Source organism: Tupaia chinensis, unplaced genomic scaffold (assembly GCF_000334495.1).
Source record: "Tupaia chinensis unplaced genomic scaffold, TupChi_1.0 Scaffold000438_1, whole genome shotgun sequence".
NCBI lineage: Eukaryota > Metazoa > Chordata > Mammalia > Scandentia > Tupaiidae > Tupaia > Tupaia belangeri.
The window spans coordinates 1383703-1393071 of NW_006159943.1; the positions used below are offsets into that span (position 1 = coordinate 1383703).

Below are 9369 nucleotides of genomic sequence, written 5' to 3' on the forward strand. Positions count from 1 at the left end.
TATTAATTTAATTTATTATTATTATTTTTATTTGCTATAGGGCGTGTGTGCTCACCAGAGAGAGAGGGAAAGTAAGAAAGCATGTTGCTAGGTCTAGGCCTTGAACCGCAGTTGGCCATGTGGGAGTCCAGCACCTCAACCACCTGCTGGCCCCTGCATCCTAGTTTTAAAAGAGGAAATTCCCTGGGGCCCGCAGGTCACGTAGTGGTGAAGGCCTTGGACTCCTGCATTGCCGACTGCTGGTTGAGTACTGGACATAGTGGCTTGAAATTCACGCTGGGCACATGTGCATGCGTGCCCAAAATCCTGAGAAGAGACCTAAGGAGAAAGGATTGCAATGTGGCCATCCCCTCTGGGGAGTGATTTCTCATTTTCTCTCTTTCTGTCTCTGCTAAGCGCATATGCCCTATAGCAAAAAAAAAAAAAAAATTATCTCAAAAAAAAAAAAAAGAGGACATTTCCTGTCCAAGGGAATGGATTTCTCTAGGTCTGCTAACCAGTTATGTTAAATCTTTTACTTTCTATCATGTTTCTTCTTAAATTGTGAAAAATACGTAGAAATATAATATCAGAAGCAATAATTACTACCAGTCCTTCAGAGAATCCTCCCCCTTTACCTCTCCCCATCTCTCTCTCCCACCTCATCCTTTTGAAATAATTTTACACAAGTGTTCCTTCCTCGTGCTATAGCTTAGTTTTGCCTGTTCTCATACATTATATAAATGGAATAATCAATATTATATTTGTAAGATCTACCCATGTTAATGAAAGTAGCTATAGTTTCATCAATACACTGTTGAATAGTTTCCCAATGCTGGTTGGAATTCCAGTATAAATCGTATATATTTATACCTTTATTTATTTATCTAAGTTTGGGTTTTTGTGTTTGTTTTGTTTTGTCTTGCCATTGGGTGTGTGAACTCACCAGAGAGAAACAGAGATAAATAGAGATAGGGAAAGTGAGAAATCACTCTCTGGGGAGGATGGCCACACCACAATCCCTTCGCCTCCATTCTGCTCTTGGGATTTTGAGCATGCACTGACACAAGCCCGGCATGATTTTCAAGTAACTGGGCCTGGAATTTGAACCATGGCTGGCTGTGTGGGAGTCCAGCATCTCAAATGCCCTGCTACCTGCTGCTCCCTGGACATTCATTTTTCTTTGACCATGGGATGTTTGCTATTTTCCAGGTTGAGTCTGTTTCAAACCCATATCTTTTTTTTTTTAATTTTTAAAACTATGTATTTTATTTTTCTTATTTGACATTTAGGACCCCAGCCCCATCTTCTTAAGCTTGATTATACTTAATTTTTCTAGATTCCTCATCCAAAAGACTCCATGTTTTTATTTTGATTTATTTTAAACACTTATTTATTTATCTGTTTACTTGTGATTTGAGCCACAAGGTCCAGGACTAGAATCGCTGTCAGCCATGGCGGAATCCAGTGCCTTAACCACTGCGTCACCTGCTGGCCCAAGACTCCATGTTTTAACATTTTAAGTTCTTATTAATTTTTTTCATGAGCTCACATGTGTGCATGTGCAAGAGAGAGAGAGAGAGAGGGGCAGAGAGAAAGCACCCCAACAGGGTTTTTTTTTTTTTTTTGGAGAGGTTTTTGCTATAGGGCGCGTGCGCTCACCAGACAGACAGAGAGAGACCAAAAGCGAGAAATCACCCCCCAGGGGGGATGGCCACGCCACAATCCCTTCTCCTCCGTTCTCCTCTCGGGATCTTGGGCTCGCACGCACACGCGCCCGGCGTGAGTTTTAAGCCACCGGGTCCGGGACTCGAACCGCGGTCGACTACGTGGGAGTCCAGCGACATAGCCATGACGCTAACTGCTGGTCCCCCCAACAGGGTTTTCATGCAACAATGCACAAGTAGGCACACTTGTTCCTGGGGTACTCAGTGAGGTCTCTGGACACTAACTCAGAACTTACCTGTGTGAGTCAGCCTCCCAGACTGCCACTTTATTATTTTTTTTTAAGAGAGATTTTTGCAGGGCTGGCAGATGGCATGGTGGTTAAGGGTGCTGGACTCCTACCTGGTCAACTGCGGTTTGAGTCCTGGACCTAGTGACTTGCAGTCTCACTTTCCCTTTTCCTCTCTTGCTCTGTCCCTCTCTGGTCAAAATAAAAATTAATAAATAAATATGGTTAAATAAAATAATTTTAAAAATAAAAAAGAAGGCATCTCCATCTGCAGAGTGCCCTATAAAAAAAAAAAGAGAGAGAGAGAGAGAGATTTTTTTTGCTATAGGGCATGTGCACTCACCAGTAGATTAGGGAGAGACAGAGAGACAGGAAGCAAGAAATCACCCCCGCCCCGGGGGGTGGCCACATTGCAATTCCTTCTCCATTCTCCTCTGGGATCTTGGGCACGCTCTCACATGCCCCAGTTGTGTTTCAAGCCCCCGGCCTAGGACATGAACCAGGGTCTGTCACATGGGAGTCCAACACCTTATCCACTACCGCCACCTGCTGGGCCCAGGGATGTTGCTATTTTAGGCCCACCACTTAAGTTCTTTAAATCTCTGGATCTTATAAAACTCCTGCTTGAATTATTTAAGATTCCTGGCTGGTTTTCCTCAAAATTCCTCTCCTTGTGAATTTCTTAGGGCCCCCAGACCTGTTTCTTTGGGGCCCACCACTTGATTCTGGTTCTACCGCCTGCCCTGGACTTGCCAGGTGGGTGCGGAGCTCCCCGCCACCCCTTGACGCCGCTGTTGCCCTCTGCCTGCAGTCCCGGCCAGCGTGCAGCTGCACACAGCAGTGGAGCTGCACCACTGGTGCATCCCCTTCTCAGTGGGCGGGCAGCCGGCGCCCTCCCTGCGCTGGCTCTTCAACGGCTCCGTGCTCAATGAGACCAGCTTCATCTTCACCGAGTTCCTGGAGCCCGCGGCCAACGAGACGGTGCGGCACGGCTGCCTGCGCCTCAACCAGCCCACCCACGTCAACAACGGCAACTACACGCTGCTGGCCGCCAACCCCTCTGGCCAGGCCGCCGCCTCTGTCATGGCTGCCTTCATGGACAACCCTTTCGAGTTCAACCCCGAGGACCCCATCCCCGGTGTGTGGGCCACTCTGAACCCTGCCCCTGTTCTCAGGCTCCACCAAGGGTGGAGATCCAGGTGTCCAGGAGGGACGGACCCATATCCTGCCCTGACCCTGACCCCTCAAGTCAGAGTGCCCTGTCCTGGGCAGGAAGGAGCCTAGAGCCCTGGTCCCCAGCTCTGTGCTGACCTCCTTGTCTCCAAGTCCCCCAAGCCAGGACTCCTGAGACCCTGAGCAAGTCCATTCACTTGGGCTAGCTAGAGAGAGAGCCTTGCTCCAGGGCAGCAGTGACCTGGCTGCAGAAGGGTCACATGCATCTGTCTTCTCCCTGAGGTCCAGCAAACCCACCCCGTCCCACCCCCAGCCCGAGAAGGGTGAGTCCCAGAGTGGGCAGGGGCCCCATTGCCCTCCTCCTCCGTCTGACTGCTTTCTCTCCTCCCTCCTGCTGCAGTCTCCTTCTCACCAGTGGGTGAGTAGCCCAGGTTGGAGGGCAGGTTCTGTCTGGTGGCTGGAGCTGAGGCTGGGGCAGAGGGTATGGCTGACCTGAGCCCTCAGAGGCCAGCTGGGCCCAGGGTGGGGAGTGGCTAGAGGAGACCCATGTGTACCAAGGCCCCCATTCCTGCCCTGTGGACCCACAGACACGAACAGCACGTCGGGAGACCCGGTGGAGAAGAAGGACGACACACCTTTTGGGGTGAATACAGATAGTGGAGCTTGTGCAGGACTGGGGATCGGGAGGCCGGCTGGGGGCTCGTGTGCATGTCGTTCTGTTCAGAGCAGGGAGCTCACTAGGTCTGGTCTGAGCTCTGTCGCTACCTTCAGGGGTCCCCAGGGGAGGAGGAGGGGGGTCTGGGGTTCTGGCTCTGGCTCCTGTGCAGAGTGGAGAAATGGGTTGCTATGAGGGTCTCTGGGGTGCAGGAGCAGCCCCTGGATTAACAACCCCCACCCTAGGTCTCCGTGGCCGTGGGCCTGGCCGTCTTCGCCTGCCTCTTCCTTTCCATGCTGCTCCTCGTGCTCAACAAATGTGGACGGAGAAACAAGTTCGGGATCCACCGTGAGTGGGGAGCAGGGGAGGCCCAGCTACAGAGGGCTGTCTGACCCTCTGTCCTGTCGGCTTTGCTTTCTGTTGGCTCTTCCCGACTCCGTCTGGGGGACAGGTGCGGCACTCGGGGGTGAGTGAGTGTGCTGAGGTTGAGCGCGGGCCTGCTGTGGGCTCGTGAGTGAGTGTGTGCCGGCTGGGCTGGTTTCAGAGGTAACAGCTGCTAATTGGTGGCTGGATTGCAGTCAAACACTAAGTGGGTCTGGGAGGTCTGGGCTCTGTGGGGGGAGGGGAGTTGGGGAGTTCTTTGGTACCCATGGGACCAGGGGCTGGATAGGAGCCAGGCAGAGAGAGGCCACCGTGCCTCCCCTTCCCCTGCCCGCTGTCTTGCTCCCTAGCCCCACTGTCCCTCCCCTGCAAGTTACAATGTGGGGGTGGCTCAGCACCCTGCGGATGGGGGCAGGCAGAGCCGAGCTATTGGACCTGGCCATGACCCTCCCATGTGACTGTGTCTCCTCAGGCCCCGCAGTGCTGGCTCCGGAGGATGGGCTGGCCATGTCCTTGCATTTCATGACACTGGGTGGCAGCTCTCTGTCCCCTACAGAGGGCAAAGGCTCCGGGCTCCAAGGCCACATCATTGAGAACCCGCAGTACTTCAGTGACGCCTGTGAGGGGCTGCTCTGGGCGAGGGTGGGGTGTGTGTGTGTGTGCACGCATGTGTCCGTGTATGCGTGTGTGTGTGCAGCATGAGGCCTGAACAATCCATCCCTCCCTCGCACCCCTCTCAGTGGCAGCTACAGCAAGCCCTGCTCAGGCTGAGGTCAGCCTGGCTCCCGCTGCAGTCCCCACCCAGGGCCACAGTTAGCCCGCCATACCCTGTGTGGGCAGGTGCAGCCCCCGCCACAGCGAGGGGCTCTGAGAAGGGGGCTGGCTTTCAGCTCCCACACCAAACCCTATGCAGTGCACAGCCCTTCCCACCACCCCAGCCCACCCAAGCCCCGGCTCCACCTGACCCCGCAAGCCCTCGCAGGTGTGCACCACATCAAGCGCCGGGACATCGTGCTCAAGTGGGAGCTGGGTGAGGGAGCCTTCGGAAAGGTCTTCCTTGCCGAGTGTCACAACCTGCTGCCAGAGCAGGACAAGATGTTGGTGGCTGTCAAGGTGAGGCCCTGCCAAGGAGTTGCTGGCGGTCCTGCTGTCAGAGCAGCAGCCTGTCAGGACAGGGGGCTCAGGTTGGAGAGGTGCCCTGGATGTAGGGAGCTGAAGGCTGGGCCCCACTCCATCCTGTCCCCAGGCGCTGAAGGAGGTCTCTGAGAGCGCAAGGCAGGACTTCCAGCGCGAGGCCGAGCTGCTCACCATGCTCCGGCACCAGCACATCGTGCGCTTCTTCGGCGTCTGCACCGAGGGCCGCCCACTGCTCATGGTCTTCGAGTACATGCGGCACGGCGACCTCAACCGCTTCCTCCGGTACGGGCACCTGGCCTGGCACTGACCATGGCCCCCTGCCTCTTTCTGAGCCCCACTGTCCCTTCCTTATGAGCATGTGTGGAACTAAGGTCATCAGGGATATCAGGAAGGCATAGCTCCTGTCCCCAAGGAGCTCTGAGGTGGCAGAGGAGGCAGCGTGCAAATGTAGGGACAGTCCATGCAAAGCTCGGAGTGTCAGTGAGGTTGTGCTGGCAGAGGCCAGGACCAAAACTTCAGGATGAGTGGGCTTTGCGGAGGGCGTACATGCTCTGTATGTCGCACACAGAAGTCAGGCTTGTAGGAGGTGGCAGTGTAGATAAGGACAGTGACAGCCACAACACGCCTTTGGTGGGCACTTCCTCTGTTCCGGGTACCACGCCGCGTACTTACGTACTTTACGGCTGTCGGTCTGGCCTTGTGTGTACACAGATACAGCTCCTGCAATAACGTGAACACATTTCCTTCTCACGGTCTCAGAGCACACAGCAATATACACTTGAAGAAAGGTACCAAAAATTCATTTCTGGGACCCACAGATGGTATAATGGTTACGTTGCTGGACTCTTATGGAGCTGACTGTGGTTCGAGTCCTGGACCCAGCAGATTAAAACTCCTCTAAGCATGTGTGCATATGTGCCCAAAGTCCTGAGAGGAGAATGGAGGAGAAGAGATTGCAGTGTGGCCATCCCCCCAGGGGGTGTTTTCTTGCTTTCTGTCTGTCTGTCTCTGTCTCTCTGGGCAGCATATGCGCCCTATAGCAAAAATATCTCTCTTTTTTTTTTTTTTTTTAGAGGTTTTCGCTATAGGGCGCATGTACTCGCCAGACAGAGAGAGACAGACAGAAAGCGAGAAATCACCCCCTGGGGGGATGGCCATGCCGCAATCCCTTCTCCTCCATTCTCCTCTTGGGCACGCACGCACACATGCCTGGTGTGAGTTTCAAGCCACTGGGTCCAGGACGCGAACTGCAGTCGACTATGTGGGAGTCCAGAGACATAGCCATTATGCTAACTGTTGGTCCCAGCAAAAATATCTCTTAAAAAAGAATTCATTTCTTTGGCTTTGGACAGAGCAACTCTGAGAAGTTGATTTGTATTGATAACCTTAGTAACTTCGAGCCTGTTTCACAGATAAAGCTTAGAAATATCAGGTGACTTGCCTAACAGGACACAGGTAGTAAATGGCCCAGGGGGATGTGACCCCGGGCAGAGCCTCTGCTCTGCACTCCTGACTCCATGGTCACATGTCCCCTGATGTGATTGCCCTCTGTGAGCAAGGGGCAGTGTGAGGCGGGGAGAGGCCCCGGGCTGGGAGTCAGCAGCTGAGCCTTCTTGCCAAGTTTTCCTCTCGACCCCACGGCCCCCACCATAAGAGGGCGCGGAGGGGCTGTGGTTCTGAGAAAGCGCGGGTGCTTGTCCAGCTGGTGGTCGCAATCTGGCCTCCAAACACCCACTTGGAGTGATCATGCAGTGGCTGCAGAACACAGCTAGGGGAGACCTCCGAGTCTGGCTTACCCTGTGGATTGGGGGAGCCAGGGGAAGGGGTGGAGCAGGAGAGAGGTGAGGCCAGGCCCACAGTGAGTGTGGAAGTGGATTGGCACAGAGGAATCTGAGTCAGAAGGCCAGCTGGTGGCGTGGGGGTTAAGGCAGCTGGATCCCACATGGCCGACTGCACGGTTTGAGTCTCAGATCTGATGATTTGAGAAACCCACCAGAGGTGTGTGCATACATGCCCAACATCCCAAGAGGAGAATGGGGAGGAGATTGCAGTGTGGCCGTCTTCCTGGGGGGTGCTTTCTTACTTTCTTTCTCTCTCTGTCTCTCTGGGGTGAACACACATACTCTATAGCAATTTCTTTTTAAAAAGAAAGAGAGAGAGAAGGCCAGAGAGGAGCCCACCTCCCTGCTCACCGGACATGGGGCAGGCTCAGCACTGGCCTGGAGGGGGTGGAGGGCGGGGGCGGCAGGGAGCTGTCACCACCTGGGGCCCAGGCTGTGGGAGAAGCGGCCCTACGTACTGGTGGAGCACTGAGAGGGTCAAAAGCGGGGGTCCTGAGTGCTCCTAGGGGAAGACTTCCCCTAGGAGGGCCGCCTGTTCCTCCTCCCCTCTGAGCCCATGTACCTCCAAGTTCCTGCTGCCTGGAGCACCGTACTGCTGATCCACTGGCCCTCCCCACCAGCCTCTTCCCTTCCCCTGCCTGGCCCCCTTGGAATGGACTAACCACCTCTCTTCCTCAGAACTCGAGTCTCAGTTTAGTTGTCCCCTTCTCCAGGGAGCTTTCCCTGACTGGTGGGGGGTCACCAAGGTCCCCCGTCTGCACTGTGACCTGTCCATCTGTGTCTCACTCTAGCTCTGATGCTTGGCAAGTTGGGATGATCCACAACTGCCCGGAACACGTGAATGAGGGGAGAAAGTTGGCCAGTGGGAAAGGGCATTTGTTTCTGGCAAAGCGATCAGCCTAGGCTGGGGTTCAGAACGGACACGCTGGGGGCGTGTGGGGAGGAGGGGACACCTTGGAGACCACTGGAAGGAAGGCAGACCCCATAGGAACCGCTGGAGACCGAGGGCCAGGGTGAGCGAGACTTGGGAACTAGGGAAATGCCCAGGTTTCAGTGTCAGAGCTTAGGCAGGGGTGAGGCAGCCTTGGGGAGACAGCCCAGCTTGGTCAGGGTCGTTGCAGCGGCCAGTGGGCAGCTGGATCTGGGGCTGGAGCTCAAGAGGGCCTCTCAAGAGGAACCCCGGGCCAAGGTCCCCCGTCTGCACTGTGACCTGTCCATCTGTGTCTCACTCTAGCTCTGATGCTTGGCAAGTTGGGATGATCCACAACTGCCCGGAACACGTGAATGAGGGGAGAAAGTTGGCCAGTGGGAAAGGGCATTTGTTTCTGGCAAAGCGATCAGCCTAGGCTGGGGTTCAGAACGGACACGCTGGGGGCGTGTGGGGAGGAGGGGACACCTTGGAGACCACTGGAAGGAAGGCAGACCCCATAGGAACCGCTGGAGACCGAGGGCCAGGGTGAGCGAGACTTGGGAACTAGGGAAATGCCCAGGTTTCAGTGTCAGAGCTTAGGCAGGGGTGAGGCAGCCTTGGGGAGACAGCCCAGCTTGGTCAGGGTCGTTGCAGCGGCCAGTGGGCAGCTGGATCTGGGGCTGGAGCTCAAGAGGGCCTCTCAAGAGGAACCCCGGGCGGGTGCACTCCTCCAGCTCTGTCCCCGCCCTCCAGACAGCTGCAGGCCTGCTCTTTGTCTCCCCTCTCACCCAGCTCCCCAAGCTGCCCTTCCACTCCTGGGGGGCTCTGTCCTCCCAGCCCGCCCCTTCTCCCTCTCTCACAGGTCCCATGGGCCTGATGCCAAGCTGCTGGCTGGTGGGGAGGACGTGGCTCCCGGCCCCCTGGGCCTGGGGCAGCTGCTGGCCGTGGCTAGCCAGGTGGCTGCAGGGATGGTGTACCTGGCGGGACTGCACTTCGTGCACCGGGACCTAGCCACGCGCAACTGCCTGGTGGGCCAGGGCCTGGTGGTCAAGATCGGCGATTTCGGCATGAGCAGGGACATCTACAGCACCGACTACTACCGCGTAAGGACCTCTCGTCCCCAGCCCTCCCCTCCTCGGCGGTGCGGGAGCGGAGACTCTCTGGCTCTGGTTTTTAACCCCCCTCCTACCCCTCCGCCTCCAGTGGAGGAGAGTCTGTCTCCTCCGCTCTCCCGGACGGAAACGGCACCATCGGTTTTTCCCTCTTAGCCCTGGGCCCCGGGAGCCACATCTATTTATTTTTAATGACCGGGCCGGGGCGGCTGTGCGCGGGGCAGGGC

General features: G+C 55.7%; 1 protein-coding gene across 1 annotated transcript in view; it reads left to right on the top strand.

The window, feature by feature from the left end:
* Positions 1-9369, top strand: part of NTRK1 (neurotrophic receptor tyrosine kinase 1) — a 22178-nt gene that overhangs the window by 10041 nt on the left and 2768 nt on the right. Inside the window, exons 8-15 of the mRNA XM_027774484.1 lie at positions 2745-3071; positions 3507-3524; positions 3694-3749; positions 4007-4109; positions 4615-4761; positions 5125-5255; positions 5389-5561; positions 8893-9135. Of these exons, the coding sequence (XP_027630285.1) occupies positions 2745-3071; positions 3507-3524; positions 3694-3749; positions 4007-4109; positions 4615-4761; positions 5125-5255; positions 5389-5561; positions 8893-9135 (1198 nt within the window). The remainder of the gene's footprint in view (positions 1-2744; positions 3072-3506; positions 3525-3693; positions 3750-4006; positions 4110-4614; positions 4762-5124; positions 5256-5388; positions 5562-8892; positions 9136-9369) is intronic.